Here is a 24,730-nt window from a genome sequence, read left to right on the forward strand (position 1 = left end):
TTTCTGGAATAAAATTTCAGAGGTGGAAACCACACAAAGCATCATCGATGGCTGATGAGATTAAGGGACATGGCATGACTTTTGTTCCCTGGATAGCCTGTCTTAGAAGCCTTATTAATGGAGTCACTCAAGTTTCTTAATAGCCTCCCTCCATTCTCCTTCCCTCATCCCATCTCCCTCACGTCCACAGCCCTCTTCAAGCACCAAATCTGGGGTAGCACTTGGAGAATTGCAGGGCTGGCTTTCATTGCAGTTCTTCAAATGTCCTTTCTAAAAGCCAGCATGCCCTAGTCATCACTTCAGTAACAAATGGACTCATCCAGCAGTGGTAGAGAGGAAAATTAGTGTATTGTAGAATATTTTCTGACCTTCTAGAGCACAGAATCTAGATTGACAATGAGATTTTATTGCCAAATGCCGTCACCTTGTGACAGAAATTTGAAAAAGATTAATTTCTCATGGTTTTAACGTTTCTTTCCATGCAGTGGGCATAATGATTCTAAGACTGTAGTACTTTATTGTAGTCGACCAGTTATTTAATTATTTGTGCCTTGTTCATATACTACATATAATTTTGATAATAAGCATGATTTTCTCTTAACCACTGCCAAGTACATGTCTATAAATGAGAGGTTCAAGGAATTCAGTCATTGACGAGGTATAATATAGAAAGCACGGTGTTTTGGCTTGCAAAGGACCTAATTTAATGTTGCTTTACATCTTCCCTGTGGATTCTGACTTTTTATGGGTTGATCTACTACTATTTTGAAAGCTAATAAATTTCTATTTTTACTCAATGCTCAATAAGGGTTGCTACCTTTATTGCAGCACTCATCTGATAAATATTTACATAACCTGAAATACCAGTAGACTGTAATTTCCTCTAGGGAAGGAACATATTTTGAACATCTCCATGACAGCTGTCTGTCTTTCCTCAATGTGTGGCTGGTGAATGCATGATTAAGACGTGAAATACAGAGACCTAACTGAAGAAAAGTATGACATCACTTTGTCACACTTCTTCAGGCCACCACATAACTAGGAAACTCAGTCGTTCAATGGATAAATGTTTATTGAGCAACTGCTGTGTGCCTGAGACTCTGCTGAGTCCTTGGTAGATATCACTGAAGAGGGCAGACAGAAATATCTACCTTCAAAGAGACTGTATTCTAGTGGGGGGAGTGGAAGAGACAGGAAGTAAATATGAATATATATATATATATATATATATACACTTAATATATTATTATTTACACATTATATAATACATTATATGACATAATATGTATTATGTTATACAATATATTCTATTGAATATATACATCATACATCACATAATAGTATAGAATGCACACCTTATGTACACTATATTACAAATAATGTTCCCCATACACACCCCCACACATTCATATAAATGCACACACTAATATGCACACATACATACAAAAATAAGCATGATACATATGATACACTATGATATGTGATACAGAGGAAAGCAGAACAGGTAACAAGAGGGGGTAAAGTGATGTATGGGCAAGGCGTGTGAAAGTTAGCTAGGGTGACCAGTGAGAGCCTACGGAGAAGGGAATTTTTGAGAAATGATCTGAAGGGAGGGCGGATGACTGGGGAGACCATTTCAGACAGGAAATAGAGGAGAAAAGACTGGGGTGGGAGTGTGTCTGAGGTCCTTAAGAAACAGCCCCAAAGCTAGTGGACAAGGGCCAGAGGGAGAGGGGATGGGGTGGGGAGGTAAGGAGGTCCTGTAGGTCTCTGTAAGGAATGTGGGTTCATTTTGGCTGTGACGGGACGGCGCTGAAGTGTTTTGAGCGGAAGAATGATGTGAGTCTACGGATATTCCCTCCTGATCCCTCTGGATGAGGTATGGAGATATCGACTGCAGGGAAACAGGCAGAGACAGGGAGACGGGGTGAGGATGATGCAGTAACACACCTAAGGACATTGGTGGTTTGGAGGTGAAGAGCAGTGGTCGGCTTCTGACACACGCTGGGAGGCAGCAGGCTGGCTGGTGCCTGGGGGTGGGGGTGGCGCCAGGCTCTAGGTCCCTAACAGGAAAAGCAATGGCCTTCTTCTGAGATGGGAAAGAGATGCCTATCACATGTGGGCATGAAAATCTCGGGTGGGCAGGTGGATATAACAGTCTGGAAATCTAGAGAGAAGCCTGGGGGCATTAACCAGACATGCCTCTTTCCACTCTGGGAGTGGATCACACTGAAACTACTTTCCAAATGATGAAAATTATTGGCATGGCTTGCCTTTTCTTTATCTCTCATTTTGCCCCTATTAATAAAGATTAATGGTTTCCTTTTTCCTTTTCCTTAACTTCCACTAATCCCTGTTTATGGAGAAAGGATTGAAAGGAGAGACTTTTCCTGGGCTGAGCCCTTTTTGGCTGACAGGAAGGGAAGAAATTATGCAAGACATAAGATTAACCTTTTTTTCTCCCTCTTAGCACACTGGAATATAAGTGAAAAGAGAATATTACATACTAGTATATTCCATTTGCTCTTAAATTATCTCAAACATAAGAAAACAACGACTATGAATGCAGCAATTTTAGTGACAAGTGGATAATACAGTATGACCCAGCACAGATGGGAAAGTCACTTATTATGGCATATTTTAAAAAGTGGATTAATGAGTCACACCATGTTAAAAAGATAAATCAAACATTGTATCATTAGGATTGCATCTGTAACTCTTTAAAGTTGTTAAGGTATCATTTTGCACTGTTGTCCAGAAAGTGGAACTACAAAAGTTTTAAAATGTGCCCTTCCAAATAATTATGTCCAAGACAAAAGAAAAACCAGAGAAAAATGGAACTATTGTTATTATAAAAGACAATATTTGATCAATTGCTTTTCATTAACAGGGCTTCACGTATTTTTTAAAGGCAGGAAAAAATTCACGTATTGGAAAAAAAGGCAATGAAAGGAATGGTTTACAGTCAAAAGTAGAAGAATCTTAGGGTCATTTATTTCATAATGGTCTGTTGTTGTTTTTTCCCAAGGGTTTATAAGGCAATGCATTATACTTTTCCATTTTTCCACAATGTTTAACTTGGCTTTACATTAAATAATGACTCTGAACCCAATGTCCTATCTTGCTTGGGCATAAACAGTTGTAACTGCAAATGCTTAATACACCACTGTGCCATCAATTTATCTGAGTGAGTTACAACATATCAATATTGAATTTGTAAAGCCATTGGTCTTTAATTTTACATGGGGAGAACAATCTCTAGCTGGAAAATAACCTCCAAGGTTTTTGCTTGCCCTTCTCCCTACAGATTTTTATATTTTGGAGTTAGAAGGGCAGTAATGGATTACCTACCCTCCTGACTCTCATACTTAGGTTGCTAACATTGTATTCTGTGGAGGAGAATGTCAAGGAGAAGAGGAAGAAAGTCATCTACAGTTACCACCATTTAAAAAGGGTGGCAATTTAACAATCCTATGTTATCGAGAGGCTCCAATCCCAGAATAAAGAGAAGCCTTCCATCACTCAGTGATGAAAGAAAGATGGGGGGGTGTTGACTGAATTTATTCCAGGTGCCCTTCCTGCTGTACGTTGCCCAATTATGCTTCAATCCTTTAAAGCTTTAAATAATGAGAAATTTAGAGTATTATGCAGAATTAATACCTTAATTATCTTTGGGCTTTCCTGAAAACATCATTAATCAGTAATGAATGAGACTGATGAAAAAACCAAACTTGTAAGTCATTTCATTCTAAGAATTAACGTAGGAAATCACCCTCACTGTATAGATGAGTTGAAATATCTCCACAGCCTTTGACATCACTCCACCCTATGTGGTTAAGTTGATGCATGTTAAGGACTAAAGAGAACTGCTAAGGCTTAACGGGTAACATGAAATCAGGGCAGGATGGAGGAACTGACTGACTTAGTGATTCCAGGGCAAAATTCACAAAGGATTCATCAGATTCCACTGAGAGGAGTAAAAGAGAAAATCTGTAGGGCTTTTGCTCCACAATAATGGATATTTTTCCTTCCTTCATTTATTTAATCAGTAAATATGTGCTAAGTGCTGGCTAGCCTGGGCTATCAGAGGATGAGGAGGTGTGTAATTCAGTGTGGGTGTCAGACAAGAAGCACTTCCCAGAGGAGAACTCAGCTCTCAAGCGGCTCATTGTGGACCAAACGTATAAAATCAAAGCAGATCTAGGGAGAAAATGGGGAGACATGCTGAGAATAGGCTGGAATCCGGGACTGTGGGATACAGGCACCACCTATCCTTCAAATAGAACAATGAAGAGCTTGTTTTTAATCTATGTACCAGCTACTGTATATTGGTATAAACTTTTTTAATGTACTAGTCACAAAACCCTTTCTTTCCCCGGTTATAACACACGATACAGGTTCCCTCGATGCAGCACTGGAATGGCCTCACTGCTGTGATCCTAGCAGTCTTCCGTCACTAAACTACAAGCTCCTTCTTGTGGTCTGTGAAACCCTTCCCTCCCCCTGTCCAGGGCCTCCAGCTCTTTCCCAGCACTTCCTAGATTCCCTCCTGATGCTCAGGGGACTGTCAGGAGGACTTCACCAGGCTTGCGCCTGAAACTGCAGGAAGGCATGGCTCCTTGCCTGCTCTAGTGCTTTGTTTTTAACCATCTGGATCTTTGGGTAGAGTTTGCCCTCAGTGGTTCACCAAAATCTTGACCGCTTTCCATCACCTTAAACAGGGTCCGAACAGGAAATAAATGCCACCCTCGAGGAGAGTAATGTACACCAGTATTCCTTACAAAGGGTCTGCTTGTACCTGAGTACACATAGAGATGCCACCAGGGGTAGTGTAGACACTTGGAACAAGGTAACAGTCAAGCTCTTATCACCCCCTGGGCTGGAAGCAACAGGGGAGAAAATGAGCCCTGAAAGCCAGAGGGAAAGCCCACTGTAGGGTGAACCCCTGTGAGAGGAGCTGTGACCTCTGGCCTCTGCACCTTCAAGCACAGCCAGCTTGAGCGGATTTTGCAAGAGTGATAAATACCCAGACCTCACAGTCATGCTTCCCTCCAATCGTCTGCTGGGGCTTCTTACTGGCAGAACACAACCCACAACCACAAGAGGACAATTGTTTTTTTTAGTTTCCACATATAAGTGATATCATATGATATTTGTCTTTCTCTGTCTGGCTTACTTCACGTAGTATGATAACCTCCAGGTCCATCCATGCTGCTGCAAATGGCATTATTTCATTCTTTTTAACAACCCAGTAATATTCCATTGTATATATATGTACCACATCTTCTTTATCCATCCACCTGTCAACGGACATTTAGGTTGCCTCCATGTCTTGGCTATTGTAAACAGCGACCGGGAGGGATAGATTGAGAGTTTGGGATTGACACATACACACTATTATATTTAAAATAGATAAACAACCAGGACCTACTGTATATCACAGGGAACTCTGCTCAATACTCTGTAATAACCTCAATGGGAAAAGAATTTGAAAAAGAACAGATACATGTATACATATAACTTAATCACTTTGTTGCACACCCGAAACTAACACAACATTGCTAATCAACTATACGCCAATATAAAATAAAAAAATTTTTTAAAAAAGAGGACAGTTGCTACTGTCATCCATTCCTGTCAGGTTGTAATTAAATAAGCTCCTCACTGGTGCTTGGTAGCAGACACAGTCTTAGATTAGGGGATAAAGGGATAATTACACAGCCTTTGCTGTCACATTTCTTACTCTGTGAGGCATCTCAGGAAGAAGACTCATAAATAAAAAATGTCTATATACAATGAAAACTACCAAAATAGAGATCCACACAAGTGAGGTGGGACGACAGCTAACGGTGGCTGTCAGACCCTACACTAAGCATTTTTTGAGTATTTTGTTATATCCTTTTCCGAACCCTCAGGTGGAGGAACTGAGGTTCAGGGCAGTTACGTACCCTGTGTCAGAGAGGCCTGTATGCTTGAATTTAACCTGGAGAACAGCAGAGGCTGTGGTCTCCAAGAGAAACCCAGCTTTCAGGGTAAACCAGAAATACAGAGACTACAGTTTATTGAATGGCGTGAAAAATAACGAGGCCAATACCAAAGGCACCATATTTAATATAAATACTGAATGTAAATAAATTAGCTAATCTGTGTATAAATGATTTAATAATAGTGTCAGTAACTGACACGTCTGCAGCAAGTGTCACCACATGTATAAAATATATGCATCACCTTCATGTTCCCTCTCACACCCCATCAAAACGGTAAGGGGTTCATCACTTCCTAGGTGAAGGCTGTGTCCTGGGTGAGGCTTTAGGGGCCTGTGTTCTGGGCTCACCTCCTATGAGGAACCAAACTATTTCCTAAGATCTTAGAAAACAAGTTCAGTGCTCTGGATCTTACCTCCTCCTCCGGTAAGTAAGATCCCAGCCGTTTAGATCCTTGGTTGACCTACTATGAATACAGTCTTTATGTCTCCTGTTTGTGTATGGAAAGTTCCTAACGGGTATGGCTGGTGGAATGCCCACTATATGCTGTATACTGGAACAAGCAGTTTACAAATACCTTGCTTCATCTACTCAAAAAGAATCATTACCATTTTACTTTTATAAATGATAAAACTTGGACTTGAATACGATAAATACTTTTACAACTATTGAATCCTTGTCTCTCTAGCTTCAAAGCCTATGTCCTTTTCTCTATGAAGCACTTAATTTAGTTTCCTCAGCCACATCTTCTGCATAAATAACACTTTACTATTTATTACGTTGCTGATCTTAGAAGGCATTCCTCATTTCCTTTAATGATTAATTTTCAAGTCCAACAAAAAAGTAGTTTAATACTGTTGGGAGAAAGGACAGAACACTTTCTAACACCAATGAGTTATGACTCATTTGTCAATTTGTGTTCAGCTAAGGACCCAGACATATTCTTTTCATAAAACAAACTTCTGGCTGAATGTTCCACTAGCAGATAAATTTGATGTCTACTTGACTGCTATCAGGCCTTATACTGATTTGATGTATGGGCTCACCTGATATGTAGTTCCATGTTACTGTGGATCATTTCTGCAAGGTTTTTAATCCATAAAATATAAATTTCAAAGTAACTATACATACCACATCCCCCATTCTACTGAACATTCCAAACTAATGAAACAAAATATTAAAACTTTATTTTAAAAGAATGACCTCCTTTCTTCCTGTCCTCCAGTAGTTTTGTCCTTCATTATTTGTAAGTCCAGTTTAATTTGAACAATACTGCCCATGATTATCCAAAAAGAGGTACAATGAAAACAGGAAGTGCATTTACAGGCTGATTTGTGTGTATGTGTGAGACCTAAGGGCCTGAATTGCAGTCAGAGACTGAAGGATCCCCCTTGAACAGACTGTGTGTGTCCCCAAAATTCATATCTTGAAGCCCGGACCTCCAAGGTGATGGTATGTGGAGGTGGGTCCTTTGGGAGGTGATAGGTCATGAGGCTAGAGACCTCATGAATGGGATGAGATACCAAAAAGGTGATCTCTCCCTCTCTCCACCTTATGAAGATACAATGAGAAGACAGACTGCTGTGTTAGGAAGTGAGTCCTCATCAGACATTGAATCAACCAGCACCTTGATCTTGGACTTCCCAGCCTCCTGAACTATGAGAAATAAACTTAAATCACCCAGTCTATATTATCTCAAAATGCCTAAGACACACTTGTGTCTGAAGCCTACATCCTAGGGGTCTGGGGTTACCTCTCTGTCCTCCCCAAGTGCCAGAGGGTAGGGTCATCATACAGAGTCGATGGACTATCGTCACAGAGGCAATCACTAGGAAGCCATAAAATAGGGATATTAAGAAAGCAGAGGTAGGTTAATCTACAATGTGATTTTTAAATGATCATTATTGTTGTTTGTATTTGCTTTTTAGTTTTAATGTGATATTTGTCATGGATAAAACCTCACACACAAGCCCAATATATCACGCAGATAAAAGCAGAGCTGGTTGAACTGCGGTTGCTCCAAATGACCTCAAGCATCCCGCCTGTACTAACTGCTAGTAGTGGCAAACCAAATAAAATACATAGATCCCAACCACTGGGACTCTTCACCAAGAGAGCAGGTCAGCGGGAACACCACAAGAAGAGGTCACCAGGAATGAATAGAAAAGGTACTCCAAGAGGCTGAAAATTTTAAACAGAACGTGATGCAGGGGGAAGAACCACCCTGGAAATAAACCTACTTCAGAATCTCAATGGAGCCTTCTAATGTGCAGTGAGCAGGACAGACAAACCCATAGTGAAACTGTGACAAAATGCAGAGGTTAAGAACACAGGACTGGGGGAGCAATAGGAGGGAACAGCTAACCGTGCCTGGAGAAGCCAGGAAAGGTTCCAATGGTGAGGCTCTAAGACCAGCTGGGCTTCTGCATGCAAGGAAGGCGGCAAGGACACTTCTAGCAAAGGCACACATGACACAGTCTACTGGTCCTTTTGGCTAAATTATGGTGAAGGGTGTTAAGGAAGAGATACCAGAAAAGTAGGTGTCAGGGGACACTTTCATTCATCCAACAGCTATTGGCCGAGTGCCTACTATGTGCTGGGCACATCCAGATAGAACCCTATACATGTGGTCTTCATATTCTGGTTTTCTTTGAAGGGATATAGATGTTGCCTGGAACTATTTTATTCTTTAGTCCACGGATGATCAAGAACATTTTAATAGGAGAATGACAAGACAAGACTCCGGTGCCCCGAAGATCAATCTGGTATGTGTGGTATATACTAGAATGGAAAGAGAAACTGGGATCAAAATACCTGAGAGTGGAACAGCTGTTTAACAGAGAAATCTGGATGGTCCAGTCTCAGTGACTGATGAGGGTAGAGAGCAAAGATGGGTCTGAGATGCATTTAGGAGATAAGATGAATACACAGTGTAGATTCTCTCTCCCGGCAAATATTTGAAAGTAGGAAAGCAGAAAGAGATGAAGTGGGAAAGGCAGTTTATAGAATTACCTCTCCGAAACCGCTCCCTCTAATGGACATATCAATCCTCATACAGAAAGAAAGGGGACTTACAGACGGAGTTTTTATGGCTACTGTCCTTGCTGGGAAGCATCTTGACTCCTCTTGACTTCAATTCAATCGCCTTTTTCACTGGAAGAAACAAAATAAAACCATTATTAGGTATGACTCAGAGAGATATCATAAAATTGCATTTTATCTTCACAGCATTTCCAGTCATAACTGCTTTCTTACCAACCTCTGGAATATGGGACGCATTCTAAGGGGTGAATGATGCAAAGCAAATGAAGTATAAGAGCCTGTGAATAATTAATGCAAGTCTATCAACCAGCAAGATCATATCTTATGACAGCAATGTCAGAAGCTAAAAATAGTATGTGGTAGGATTACCATCTACGCCCAAAGCTGCTTACCACCAGTGATGGCAAATTCTACAAACCATTATCATTTCGCCAAATGACCCAGCAGACTGCTCTCTCAACTTATGTGCAGTGACTAGAGTTTTCTAAATTTGCTACATACATGAAAAATTTTGAAGAAAAATGAAATTTATTCATTCATTCACTCATCTAGTCATTTAATCACTCAAAGTTTAACAAATATCCATTGATGGGAAGCTAGTAGGAGGAATTGTTCTAAATGTGGATGATTAAATGCTAAGAACACCAGTACTTACAGACCCTCGTAACCTACAGGCAATATTAAAAATGTATGACATTGGTTTCTAAAGTCATAGTTCTCAGGCTTTAAGTTTCTTGACTTTACTAGGTTCTGCATTAAATGTTTTAAGAAGTTCCACTTTTGTGGTCATTTCTGGGGAAAAAAAGTGGGAAGTCATTTGTGGGAAGAAAATAAATAATAATAGTTTAATTTAAAATTTTGTATTGAATATTAAAATTATCACATCTTTATTAAAATTAAAATATTTTAATTTAAAGATTTCTGATTTACATATTTGCATATGATTTACATATATGGACCTAGAGTAGCATGAAGACCTGGGCTCAAATCTTTGCTCACAACTTGGTAGCTATGTGGCCTGTGTAAGTTACTTAACTCAGAGTATGTTAACTTATCTGCAAAAGGAGTGTGATGGTTACTTTTTATGTCTACTTGACTGGGGTCCAAAGTGCCTAGATATCTTGTCAAATGTTTTCCTGGGTGCTTCTGTGAAGGTGGTTTTTGGATGAGATTAAGTTTTAAATCCACAGACAGAGTAGAGCAGATTGCCCCCCCTCCACATGGGTGGGCCTTATCTAATCAGCTGAAGACCGGAATAGAACACAAAGCTGACACTTTCCTGAGTAGAAGAGAATTCTTCTGGCCTGACTGCCTTCATACTGGGTTATATATTTTTTTCAACTTTATTGCTTTTTTTCCTTCCAATTTTATTGAGATATAATGCACATACAGCACTGCATAAGCTGAAGGTGTATGGCACAATGATTTGACTTACGTGTATAATCAAATAATTACCACAATATGTTTAGTAAACATCCATCATTTCATATTGATACAAAATAAAAGAACAAATTCTTTCTTGTGATGAGAACTCTTAGGATTTATTTTCTTAACTTTCATATATAACATACAGCAGTGTTAATTATATTTACCAAGTTGTATATTACATCCCTAGCACTTATTTATTTTATAACTGTAAATTTGTACCTTTTGACTGCCTTCAACTAATTCCCCCTCCCTCCACCCCTCGCCCCTGATAACTGCAAATCTCATCTCTTTTCCTATAAGTTTATTTGTTTTTCTTTGTTTGTTTTTTGAAGTATAACTGACCTAAAACACTATGTCAGTTCCTGGTGTACAACACAGTGATTTGATATTTCTGTACATTTCAAAATGGTCAGCACGATAAGTCTAGTTACCATTTGTCACCATACAAAGATGCTACATAATTACTGACTATATTCTCCACACTGTACATTTCATCCCTGTGACTCACTTATTTTGTAATTGGAAGTTTGTGCCTCCTAATCTCCCTCACCTATTTCTCTCCCCCAACCCCTCTTTTTTGGCAACCACCAGTTTGTTCTCTGTGTCTTTGACAATGTTTCTGTTTCATTACCTTTGTTCGTTTGTTTTGTTTTTTTTAGATTCACATAAAAGTAAAATCATCCAGTATTTATCTTTGTCTGACTGCCTTCATAGTGGGATATTAATTTTTTTTCCTGCCTTCAGATTCAAACGGAAACATTGGCTTTTCCCGGGTCTTGGTCCTGCCAGCCTTTGAACTAGAACCACACCACTAGTTCTCTGGGTCTCCAGCTTACTGACTCACCCTGAAATCTTGGGACTTCTCAGCCTCCATAATTGTGAGACAACTTCTTATATTTCTTATATAGGATGGTATGATATATATCATCCTATTGGTTCTGGTTTTCAAAACAGCCCTGACTAATACAATGGGCATGCTGATATCAAATGCAGGGGAACAGATATGTGTTCCCTGCACTATAATGAATGCACCATATTTAGGAGCAGACCCTGGACGTCGTGGGCTCCATACACAACAGCGTTTGTTGCTATTTTTGGATCACTTGCATTCACATGGCTTCCCCAGAGGAGGGGTTGTCCTTCCATCGCTGATGTTACTGGACATTTGTTCCCTCTCCCCGTCCCTTCCCCTGGTCACTGAATTTTCTGACCCTCTGGGTACCATGTATCTGTGGCTCTACCTCTCAAGGCCCTCATCCCACTTCCCATCTGGCCTCTTCATGGTGACATTTGTACACTACCTTATATTTAAGGAGGCATCTTCAAACACACCATGGTATTTAACTCTTTCCACAACCCTCTGAAGTAGGTATTATGAAGATCCTTACTCACACTAGGAAATCAAGGTTCACAGATTTGTTGAGAGGACACAGGGAGTAAGATGTGGGATTTGGATTCAAATCTTCCCACTCAGAACCCAACACCCTTCACTGTATTCTGCCCACTTGACAATGGAAGGCATGGAGGTAGAGACTGTAGGATCCCAACACCTGGAAGGAAGCTGAAAACGCTGAAGAGCTCTGTGCCTGGAATTCAAATCATCGCAGTGACACCAGGGTTAAACTGCCAGGATAGTCTATTGACTCTGTTATTTCTTTTCTCTCTGCACGAACAAAATAAAAGCTGATTCTCTCCCATTTCCCACCTTCCTCCCAAAAACCAAGCTTTTGAATTCAAAAAAAGAAGCAATTTCCTCACGTTGGTATTGACAATTCCTTCCCTTGTCAAAGGAGGCATTGAAGAAAACCTCTCCAAAGGAGGGAATTATAGGAAGTTGCTTCAGAATTAAGGGGAGGGGCTGGCATTTGAGCAGGTTCAGGACCAGGTGGGTAGATGGTGGCTTTCACCAGTGCTGAGATGCATGACAACTACAGGTAAGCCATGGATGCAGGGCATCTGATGTTTGGAAACTGGTCACAAGGCATTGAGGGTGAGGCAGGGGCCATCGCTGATGGGGCCTGTGGTCAAGCTGAGGGATGGCCTCTCGATGGATGTCCAGGAGAAGAGGACCAAGGAGCACTCCTGTGATGGGGAGCATCATACCTGAGAGGACGTCTTGGGATACTACGGAATGAGGTGTGTGTGTGGTGAGGTGCTGCAGCATGGTGTAGAAAATGGGAGGACCCAGACAGTGACAGATGCCGGATGTTCACCAGTGACTGAGAAGAAGACTCAGGGTCAGACATGATTAGAGAGAGGTATTGATCTTTGCTACGGAGCCATTTCATAACCATTGCACCAACAAAATGGTAAGCTGGTACTATTTCTACCCCCGACCCCCACCCCCATCCCTCATCTGCTGCATCTTTCCTTGAACATGGAAATCTCTCTGCCCAGCCCTGTGGGGAGGGAAGGAGGAGGACTCTGAATGGAGGACAGGAGGGGCTTCAGGGAGGTGATGAGGGGAAAGACCCTTCGAGGAGGGTCCCTTCCTTTTCTTCACAACATTGCCAAGAACCAGGGCTGTCCAGAAAGAGGATGTGTTAACTTGAAACAAGTTAGAACTCAGAGGAGGGGAGAATCCACAGCAGTACAGCACCATCGTACTGAAAAAAAAAAAAAAAAAAAAAAAAAAAAAGTTCCCTGGTGGATGTTAGCTTCACTCAGCTACATACAGCTACTTTCTGTCCTTTCCAGGGAGAATGTCCTTCCCCTCTCTGTCCACGACTGACCCCTAATTAAGCTCAGCCTGCTCCTTGGACCCTCCCAGCTCCCTCCCCCGGCCCCAGCAGCAAGAAGTCAGAGTCCACTGTGACCCTCCACACACATCAGACTTCTCTCAGGAAACCCAATCCTACCATCTGCCTCTGGTGTCCTTGGAAATTCCTATACCAGATGATAGGATTCAAGGTCTAACACCACAGTTTACCCATAATGGGGAGCTCAGAAAATTCCAAATAAACAAATAAAATGCAAAATTGTTTCAAACAAACTTAATTTACTAAATACAGGGACGGAAGCCATTGAGAAACCTCAGAAACCACAGAGGAAACTGTTTCACATATATACACCAACTACTGACAAATTGAAGAAATCAGGGTTTGGAATTTAAAATATAAGCTCTTTTTTTGGACTTATTATTAACTCAGAGGATTATCGTGATTTTATTAATACTTCTCCAGGCTAAAAAATTCCCTCTAAGTGGCACGTGAAAAGAATATTCACAATCATTGATAGCAATAATACTGAAATCCTTGGAAATCCTTTGAGTTGCGAGAGCTTACTATACAGGTGCGTGCACACACACACATATATACACTTTCACATTTATTTTATATTTTATTAATATGTTATGTATTTTTACATATTATACACTATATATATGTTATATGTTAAATATTTTACATATCATATATATATTATTGTTGTATACTTAAATATTTTACATGTATTATATATAAAACAATATGTAAAATATTTATGTATATAACATACATAAATTAATCTATTAAGCTTTCTTATTGTTAGAAATGTTCTTGTTATCTAACTTAGTCTTATAATTATTTAATCAATAGCTTTCTATTAAATTTGGTAAGCAATTAGTAAGTCCATAAGCTATTAATCCTTTGCATTTATCAATACATTGTCTTTTTATATTGTCATCTTAGCAGATATGATCATTCAAATTCCATTATATATGTCACCTTATTCTTGAATTAGGAAAACAAAATATTTCAGGAAAATATTTTTGGTTCATGTGTTATTTGGAAAATTTTTTGTTTTCCTTTATTATTGGGGGGGGGATCTAAACTTCTGGATTATCTCAGAGATTTTTGCTAATCTTTTTAATTTTGAAGAGAAAAATAAATGATTTGAAAATAATATATTTTGAGGAATCCCAGTGGTTTGCATTCTTTCACTTACTGTAAGGCTTACTTTTTTTTCTAAGCATTTACACCATCATATTTTAGAAATACTTTCAAAATATTAATTTGCTTCATTAATAGATCCAATTATAGCATCCCTTACTTAAATCGTTTAACATTTCTTCATTAGATTTTATGTGTTTTATATTGACGAAGAGTCATCAAAATTCATATCACTTTATATTTTTAACACATATTTAAATTTTTTTCCAAACTGTATCAAAGTATCTCTAGGAATCCCTAAGAATCACTAAATATCTCGGTATGGACCCACTTTCCTATTCTGTTAATTATATAAACGCATAGCTCACGTTGATGCTGATAAAAATCAGTTTAATCCTATGACCTTAAATGGTTGTTATCGTGGATGATGGAGCCATTCCCATCTAAAGCACGGCCTCCACCTCTGCACTGGGGCTCATCACCTCAATAACAGGATGCCATCATTTTCCTCCTTCCTCACAATCATTTTTTCTTGTCTGCTTGATCAATCCCATTATCATACAAACATGTTTCACTTCCCATCTTTAAGAACGGAGACAAAGCAAACAAGCAAAAAGGCAAGCATGCGGGCAGCAAACAGACAGAACTCTTTCCTGCCCATACTCCCCACAGCTGCCTGGCCCTCTCCTCTCCTCTCCTCTCCTGGGAGCAGGGAGAGCAAAGTCCTCCGGTGAATCATTTCCTGTGGTCTCTGCCCATTCTCTCCGGAACCTGAAACCAGCCCTACCCAGGTGAGCTGTCGCCTCCCTGGTCTCCAGCTCCTCTGCCTGTGATGTGAGGTCCCCTCCCCGCATGTCCAGACCCCCCACGCCCCGCTTCTCCTCTGATTCAATGGTCACTCCTTGTTCATAAGTCTGAGCATCACCCTGTGATGCTTTGGTATTTACTGCCATATTTCTAAACTTTCCATGTACTCCCATGACCAACATCCAAGAGAAGTATTATAATCATCTAATAAAATATCATTAATATTACAATATTACTGAGTAGTAATTTTTTAAATTACTATGTATTGACACTCTGCAAGGTGCTTTATATACATCCTGTTTCATTCCACCGCAAAGTTATAAGATTGATGCTGTTTATTATGGAGAAAAAATGAGCTACAAAGGGGTTAAATAATGTATCCTAGATGACAGGGCTTACGGTGGAAGAGCTGTCCTGGAGCTGGGGGTCTGATTCTAGAACCTGATCGCTTCACCAGGAGGAGATGCTGTCTCCTTTACAAATGATACCACTTGCTTTAAAGGTTTCTTGTTGTAAACAGTTTCTTATTGCAGCATACAATGTAATACTTGGGTAACTATGTATTAGTAAACATGTCTTATCATACCACATTTTTTAAAATCAGAATTTAATTGACTCTTCAAACCATTATCTAACAAATCGTTGAATGAACGTGTATGTTAGCTGCTTAAACACGGCTTAAATATTTATTAATAGTCATCCTGTTATAAGAAAAAATATGTACTGACTCACATACCATTGAGTGTGTTTTCCTTTCCTATTGAATTCTTTTATTATGATTGTAGTAGTATATGGACATTGTAGAAAACTTGGGAAAACCTAAAAATTATCAAGAAAAAACCCAAAATAACTGACTGAATAAACCCATCACCTAGAGATGACTGCTGTTATCATCATTTTTTATGTACTTATTTACAACCCTGTGTATACTGCACATATAAGTTAATAGGACATTTCGGTAAAGACACATAAGAAAAATAAGACTGTAATGTATTTTTATTCGCCTTTATGACTGTTTTGAGCATTTCTGCTTATTACATATTTCTCATTAGATAATGTGTATGCATATATACATATATACCTTTTTACCCCCCGAGGCTTGAGGTATCTTAGCTCCCCAACCAGGGATTGAACCCAGGCCCCGGCAGTGAAAGTGCCATATCCTAACCACTGGACCACCAGGGAATTCCCAATTTTTAATCAGATATTGAAGTCAATGAATACTTTTGAAAAACATTTTTAATAGATTGGTCACAATATATTTAATTCCTTTACTCTTAGATATTAGCCTTTTTCTTACTTCTTGCAGTTGTATATGATACCAAACAGCTTCCAACACATCATTAAACTCTGATCAGTTTCATGGGGAAAAAAAGGGCCAGAGTTAGGATTCTTTGCTCAAGGCCTTAACACAGAGTGCTAAACTGATTTTTAGGACACTGTACCCATTCCCCTCACCAGATGAACATAAGAATATCTTGACTGTATCGCCTTTGCCAACGTTGTTTTATGTTTTTAATTAAAAAAATTTTTTTGAAGTATAGTTGACTTACAGTGTTGTGTTAGTTTCTGGTGTACAGCAAAGAGATTCAGAGAGAGAGAGAGAGAGAGAGAGAGAGAGAGAATATAAGACGTATACATGTTTTTTTCCAGATTCTTTTCCCTTACAGGTTATTACAAAATACTGAGTAGAGTTCCCTGTGCTGTACAGTAAGAAGGTCCTGTTGCCTAAAAAAAATTTTTTTTTTTTGCGGTACGCGGGCCTCTCACTGTCGTGGCCTCTCCCGTTGCGGAGCACAGGCTCCGGACGCGCAGGCTCAGCGGCCATGGCTCACGGGCCCAGCCGCTCCGCGGCATGTGGGATCCTCCCGGACCGGGGCACGAACCCGTGTCCCCTGCATCGGCAGGCGGACTCTCAACCACTGCGCCACCAGGGAAGCCCTGGCTATCAATTTTATACAGCATGTAAAAGAGAACAGTTACCAATTTGATAACTGAAAAATGCCACCTCACTTTCATCCGCATTTCAAACAACTAAGGCGCTTATTCCCTCGTTCTGTGAGATAAACTCTCCTATAACATCGTCTCGTGGTCTACAGAGCCGCCCCTCCTTATGCAGCGGGGACACGGCTGTTCCGACGCCCCCAGGGGCTGCCCGAAGCCGCAGAGGGGAGCGGACCCAGAAATTCCGCGTTTTCTCCTGCGCACGCGCCTGAGACCGAGGTTAAACCCTAAATTGGGCCGAGTCAGAGGCGAGCGCCAACAGCGCATCACACTCACGAGAACGAGAACCGCCGGCCGCGCTAACAGTCGTGCGCCTGCGGCCTCTCTCGCCCTCACACTAGCTGACTCGACGGATTCAATGCCTTGCCCGTCGTGACTACGCACCGGTCACGCGCTGTGGCGTAACTTAGGCACTTGGAGGTGTGACAGAAAACCAGCGCGCGCTTCTTTTTCCTCCGTCACAATGTCCCCGGCAGAAGGCTCTTACCTGAGCTCCTAGCCACCTCAGCAGGCGAGTCTTTTTCTTCTCATTCGACAACTTTCCCTGAAAGGAAGAGCCTCCCGGCTTCCCTTGGGCACATTCCAGAGGCCAGCGTCACTCCTCCTGGGCTTTGGGTTCGTTCTTAAGTAAAACGAGGGTCACGCGGTACCACAGCAGCCCGTCTGACAAACGAACGGCCGCTGAGGCACCAACGGTCGGACCAGCGGCACTACAGGCCGAGTCTCGTCCACAGCGCGAACCAGCTGATCTCGCGAGATTTCCTCACGCGACTCCGACCAGCCTGAAATTTACAACTTCTCAACTGTTGACTTCTGGCGTTTTTCCGCTTAGTGTTTTGGGACCGAGGTTGCCCTCCGGTCTCTGAAACCTGGGAAAGTGAAACCGAGGGCCAAGGGTGGGGAGCGCAGCTGTACATTATTTTATGAGGTTTAATTGTTACTGCAAAAAACCTTTTTTTAAATCTAGAAATAATTGTTGTCTTGCCTTTGCTAGGTTACTCTGCCAGGAGCTCCCTTGTAGGCTTAGCCTCGCTCAGGAATTCCTACATTTTTCATCAGGTTATCAGATGTCCTGGAACGTGGACCCTTGAGAAAAACTGACAACCGACTTTTAGTAAGTAGATTATCAAATTTCCTTTTGATTCTTAAATGAGCCAGTGTCCCTTCTTTGGTTGAGAAAACCGTCCTCTTTTCAAGCTTGGGGTTAAAAGGGATCTTTTGCATCTGAAATGTCACGGATATGTATTTATTATGCTTCACAGTATTAACAGTTTTGTTGTTGATAACTCCCTGTTCCTGGCTATCAGAATGTTTTCGTCTGATGTCACTTAACAGCACTATCGAATTGAAGGAGAAAACTTCCATGCGTGGAGTTATGATTAACACATGGATACCCATGTCTGAGTAGTCTGAAGGGTTAGCGTGGGACACCTGCACACCCTTGGCTATTGCATTCTTTGCTAATTTAATGGGTAATTACAGTAACAGGCTTTATTGGAAGGAAGGCAATTAACTTTATTTGTCCCCATGTGCTTAAAAAATCATGGACTCCAGTGAAACAATGTGTTTCCCTGTGATTTAAGTTGTCAGAGATAAGAACATTCAGAATTTAACGGGGGACGCATTGGGATTTTTAGATTTCTTACTTAGCTTTGTAGTGATTCATTGGGTTACTCCACACACTTTCTTTCAGGCACTTTCCTCCAAAATAGGGGGTGGAGGGCACCAAGAGACAAGAGAGGGGAGAAGGGAGGCACCAACTGGAGAAATTTGGGGAGAAGGGAGAAGGGGAACAAAGGGGTAAGGTGCCTCCAAAGCAACTTTTCCTCTTCACCGTCTCCCCTGTATTGAGGTACAGGAAGTATTAGAGGCTTGTAAACAGAATCATCTCAGATAATCCACACATTCCAGTAAAGACTCTGTGTCTTTTTCCCTTAACACACTCTTCTCATCTGTATCTTATGTGTGAAAAGATTTCCTTCTGAAGTTTTCCAGGTTTCCCAGTCAGGCTACCAGAATCCATTCACCTTGCAGCCTGGGCAACTGTTTCATAACAAGGTCAGGTTCAGTGGGGGTTGGTCGGGGGGAGGTCTGTCCAGGAAGCCCGGAGGCCTGAGCTCCAGTCTCACTTCTGAAATTTCCTGAAATCTTGAGCCACAGCCTTGCTTTTTGTCTCATCGATTAACTAAAGGGCTTGAATTTTAAGGCTTCTGATATTCTATTTTCTCATTCTTATTCTAGGCAGATAATGCAGAATAAAGGAAAGTCAGTATTTAATTCAGAGCAGAGTTCCAATCTTCCCTCTATGGCTTATGACAGGCGGACTTTGAGAGAATTAACTCCAGCGTTTTCTTCTGAAATATAAGGATGACTTGCAGGAGTATCACTACGGATGCACAAGACGCTCCGTGCATAGTGAAAAGTGAGCTTCTGGGCAGGACTGTTAGGGAATGTTGAAGACCATTCACACAGAACACACTCTGGTCCTCGCACTGGACGAACACTATGCATTAAATACATATGGCTGCCAGTTCTTCCCCACGCTCCTGCCTTCCTCTGAGTCTCCTTTACCACTCACACGAAGCTCTTCACTTCTGGTCATGAACTCTGTGACAGCAGCTGGGTGTCCTAGGATTTGACTCATTTCTGACACTACCTGGAGACAGTGTCAGATCCCACAGGTCAAGGGTTCAGTCCTGCAGGACTGCCCCCCCCCCCGCACACACACACACATTTCACATGCCAGTCCCAAGTCCAGGTTGTCACCGGTGCTCCTGAACGAACAGCTATAGATCAGAGGTTCCAAGGACCCCCTCCTCGGGTTTGATTAACTTGCTAGAGTGTCTCATAGAACTCAGGGAAACACCTACTTATGTTACCAGTTAATTAAAGAATATGATAAAGGATACAGATGAACAGTCAGATAAAGAGATACCCAGGGCAGAGCTTCCCTGGTGGCGCGGTGGTTGAGAGTCCGCCTGCCGATGCAGGGGACACGGGTTCGTGCCCCGGTCCGGGAGGATCCCACATGCCGCGGAGCGGCTGGGTCCGTGAGCCATGGCCGCTGAGCCTGCGCGTCCGGAGCCTGTGCTCCGCGAGGGGAGAGGCCGCAACAGTGAGAGGCCTGCGTACCGCAAAAAAAAAAAAAAAAAAGATACACAGGGCGAGGTCTGGGAGGGTCTCGAGCACAGGACCTCTGTACCCGTGAACTTGGGCTCACCTCCCAGTGTGGATATGTTTGCTAAGCCTCTGAACCCCGTACTACTGAGATTTTATGGAGGCTTCATCTTATAGGCATGATGGACGCTTAACTCCTTTTCCAGCCCCCTCCCCTCTCTGGAGGACATGGAGTAGGGCTGAAAATTTCGAGCCTTTAATCACAGCTTGGTCTTGGGGAAGAAGTTGTTAACTCCCTGAGTACCGTCCCCGAGGAATTAGGACGATGTCCTATCACCTTAATTTCCAACAGAGAAATTGGCATGTGCCTATCATCAATAAGCCAATAGCAAGTAAATCCATAAACCAACGAAATAACCTAGTAGAGACAGCAACTATTTCTAGATTAATAAAAATATTGTGGTAACAATTAAACTCCCTATAAATTATATACAAACCATGAGACAATAATAGTCAGATTTACCTCAAAGAATAAATGAATAAAGACATGATTTTAAGTGCAAATAAAAATGAGATAGTATTTTTCAACTTCCAAGTTAGAAAACATTTTCTTTTATATGCTAAACTTCAGTGTTGGAAAGGTGATATAGTCAAGCTATTCTCACATAGGAGGGCTGAGGGGAAATGGTACAGCTTTCCTAAAAATCAGGAGCCTTGATCAAAGAATCCTAATTCTAGCCTTTTATAGAAAAAAAGTGAGGGGCAAGGAAAGGAGGGAAGTTACTGGAACATCCCTTCAACGACCACCTCTGCCTCGTCTATTCATGAGGTTGGTAGAAGCCTTCATTAGGATTAACTCGATTAAAACATTTGCATAAGGAATACAAGCTCCGATGTAATACATGTGTCCTGTAAGCCACGGTGAGGACCTGTTGACAGTAGATCCCAGGACAGCCACTGCTCTTCTGCCACCATAAACCTTTCAGTGCCTCTGACTGGTGTATTGTATTCACCCGCCTGACACTCTCCAGCAGGGGTGGCACTTCACGGTGGGAGAGAGCTCATATCTCCATGGCCCACATCTTTATTCTTTCACGCAAAGAATAAAAGCATATTTCTCGTCCATGACCCCTGGGGAAGCTCAAATGATATCTGGTGGCAGGCATGTAAACTGAGCCCCGGGAGACTGATTTCAGGGGGCAGAGTTGTAAAGCCTTCAGACCCTGACCCTGTTCAAAGCAGCCCTACAACGTGGGAGGTTCTGACAGTGCACCTTTGAACAACAGAGGACTGGGCTGCACTAAAAACATCGATTTCTTTCCCCGGCTCTGCGCGATTCTGGAACAAACGCTGTTTCATTGGTGAAACTCCTGAGTCCGGTCATTTTTTCTTGCTCTGTAAGCAGCACCGCCCCCAAGATGTGGGATGCACGGGCTTGCACTTGGGTGTGTGCTCCTGTGCGTGTAGGATTGTAGATTTTCGGCAGTGAGGACCAGTAGGAACTTCTGTAGGTCAGCTTTTCCTAATCAGTCCTGTCAGATGATTCACCAGGTTTATACCGTCAACACCAAAAAGTTAACAGGCCCACCGGGAGACTGAGTTCATCATTTTCCCTTCAGCTGCTGATAACAAGACAACTTATGGCACTCTAATGCGTGGAAGGAGAGAGTAACGTATTTTTTAATTGTTTTGTTTCTGAATTGGAAAGGTATTTTCGGTTGAAAAGTATTTGCTCCTTCCCCACTTTTACTTCAATTATTATGACTTTGTAAGTACTATTATTTAGGTGTTTTCCCCATTGCTTTTGGAAAAGCCTCATTAATTTCATTAAATGGTATATTAAATCAAACTTAATGTGCTGAAAAAAAGGGACAAAATGTAAGTTCTTTACATGGGAATAATAAAATTTCTCTCTGAATGAGTTGTCATAAGCCACTTTTGAGAAATTAATTACTGGGCATTTTCCAAGAGATGCTGGATGAAGGAAATAGGGAATGAAGAGCCGTTCAGTGGCTGACGATTTCTGATAGAAAACACTGATAAACCTAAATATCACAGAGACTTATCACACCTTCCTCTTTCCTCCTCTCCTCCCATCACCAAAACCCCTACAAAGCTGGTACAAAGGGAGCGGATTTAGTGTATGTTGTGCATGTAGGGATGTGTCAGAAACTTAAATAAACAGTGATTGTAAGAGATCAAAATGCAGATACCTTCAGCTTTGGGAGGCAGACATTTGAAGGCAAAAACATATAAATATAATGACATCGAACTCCCATAAAAGTTAAGATGAACTTGAAAGTGACTTTAATAGTTTGAAGCCTCAAAGCCAAGGAATCAACAAATTGGTTAAGCTACTAATCTTGACTAAACATAAGACAGTGTTTGCCTTGACCGAAAACAGATCTGAAAGCATTCTGTCATGAAAAGAATCTGATCTTTGAACTTTGATCTAGAAAGCTTACCTGTTGCCAGTATTCCCAATATATCCCCATTGATAACTCACCTTAGACAAGAACACAGTGGGAAAAGCCCCCATTCGTAGAACTACTCAGTCCAGGCATGAAATGCGTGTGTTATAACATAGCGTTCTGTAAATTGCTCTGAAATAGCTTTCTTCTGGATTCTAAATTATGAACTGAAGTTCTTTTAGGTTAGGTGTTCTGATTAGCCCATTATGCATATACTGAGATATGGCGGTCTAGAGGGAATGAGATTGTGTAGGGAAGTAAGTCGTGGTTTTGGGTGTGCTGAGTTTGATATGCCTATTATTAGACTTGGAGCTAAGAATCTGGCTACATGAGACTGAGCAGGGGAAGGACTCAGGCTAGAGACATGCACTGGGGAATCCTCAGCCTACAGATGCCACTGAAAAGCTGGAAATAGACGAGATCAACTTCCCTAGCAGTTCTCCAAGAGTACTGCATATGCCCGGGGACCCCAGAACCTTCTGGGGGCCCTATTAGGCCGAAACTGTTTTCACATTCATACCAAGGTATTTTTGCTTGTTTCACTCTGTAAAAAACCTGCTGGAGCCTCAGCATGAATCAAGGCAGGGGCAGCAGCAGGACCTCAGTCATTGTATTACTCATGGTGCTTAAGTGAAGAATGCCAAGGAAGAAGTGATGAAAATAATCAATTTTATGAAGTCTAAACCCTTTAGTGCGTGGCTTTTTAATATTTTGCTTATGAAATGGGAAGTAACTTTTACCGTACTTCTGCTGCATAGCAAAGAATGATGCTGGTCTTGAGGAGAAGTGCTTGTGCAATTCCTTGACTTCCGAGATGAACCAGCTGCTTTTTCATGGAGCACCATTTTTACTTAAAAAGAAGACTAACAAGTCATGATGAGTGTACTTGTTTTTATTGCTGCCTAAAAAATTAGAGTTGACTCTCTGTATCTGCAGGTTCCACATCCTTGAATTCAAGCAATGACAGATCGAAAATATATTTTTCTTAATTTCCAGAAAGTTCCAAAAAGCAAAACTTGAATTTGTGATGTGCCGGCAATTATTTTCATAGCATTTACATTGCATTAAGTATTATAAGCCATCTAGAGATGATTTTAAGTATACAAGAAGATGTGCATAGGTTATATGCAAATACTAAGCCATTTTATAAAAGGGACTTGAGCATCCAAAGATTTTGGTATCTGAGGGGGTCCTGAATCAATACCCCACAGATACCTACGGTCAACTGTACCACCAACAGTACTTAAAACAGTAAGAATATATTGTCTCATGATTGTCTAGCTCAGAAATCCAGGTACAGCTCAACTGGGTTCTCTGGCCCGGGTCTAACATGTAAGGAGTTGGCCAAGCTGACTTCTCATCTAGGGGACCTGGATAAAATCTTCGCCCAGGTCCAGTCAGGTTGTTGGTGGTTGGACTGAGGCCCTCATCTTCCTGCCGGCTGTTGACCTGGGGTTACTCTCAGCTCCTGGAATCCACCCACCCTTCCCTGCCGTGTAGTCCCATCCATCTTCAATGAAATGGAGAATCTCCCTCATGCTGAATCTCTCACACACAGACTCTCTCTTCCAAGGAGAGCTCCTAGGCAGGGCTCACTGGATTAGGTCCAGGCCACTGAAGACACTGTCCTTTTCTTAAAGTCAACTGTACCATATAATGTAGCTGAATCACAGGAGGGACATCTCGTCATATCACTCAAAGGAGGAACACCAGACAAGGTCAAGGGTCGGTGGGGTCATCTTAGAATTCTGCTTATCATCTTCAGATATTCAGGTTTTCACATTTAGATACAGTATTTGCTGTTACTTACCTGAAAATAGTCAGCTATTTCTGGAAAAGTAATTGGATGATGTTTTTTCTGATGATGACATTTGAGTGTTTAAGCAAATATCAGGATTATGGAAAACAAGCATATCTGCCTCTGTGATTTTTACAACCTCCTAATACTTCAAGACTTTTCTGAGCACGTAGGTAGTGATATTAACAAATGTGATATTTTAAAGATACT

At 41.4% G+C, this 24,730-nt stretch overlaps 1 protein-coding gene across 1 annotated transcript in view; it reads right to left on the reverse strand.

The window, feature by feature from the left end:
- Positions 1 to 24,730, reverse strand: part of CSMD1 (CUB and Sushi multiple domains 1) — a gene marked incomplete at its 3' end in the record, with an annotated part of 1,732,394 nt that overhangs the window by 563,674 nt on the left and 1,143,990 nt on the right. Inside the window, exon 7 of the mRNA XM_081220901.1 lies at positions 9,060 to 9,137. Within this exon, the coding sequence (XP_081077027.1) occupies positions 9,060 to 9,137 (78 nt within the window). The remainder of the gene's footprint in view (positions 1 to 9,059; positions 9,138 to 24,730) is intronic.

Source organism: Mesoplodon bidens, assembly GCF_964165515.1.
Source record: "Mesoplodon bidens genome assembly, chromosome: 20".
Taxonomy (NCBI): domain Eukaryota; kingdom Metazoa; phylum Chordata; class Mammalia; order Artiodactyla; family Ziphiidae; genus Mesoplodon; species Mesoplodon bidens.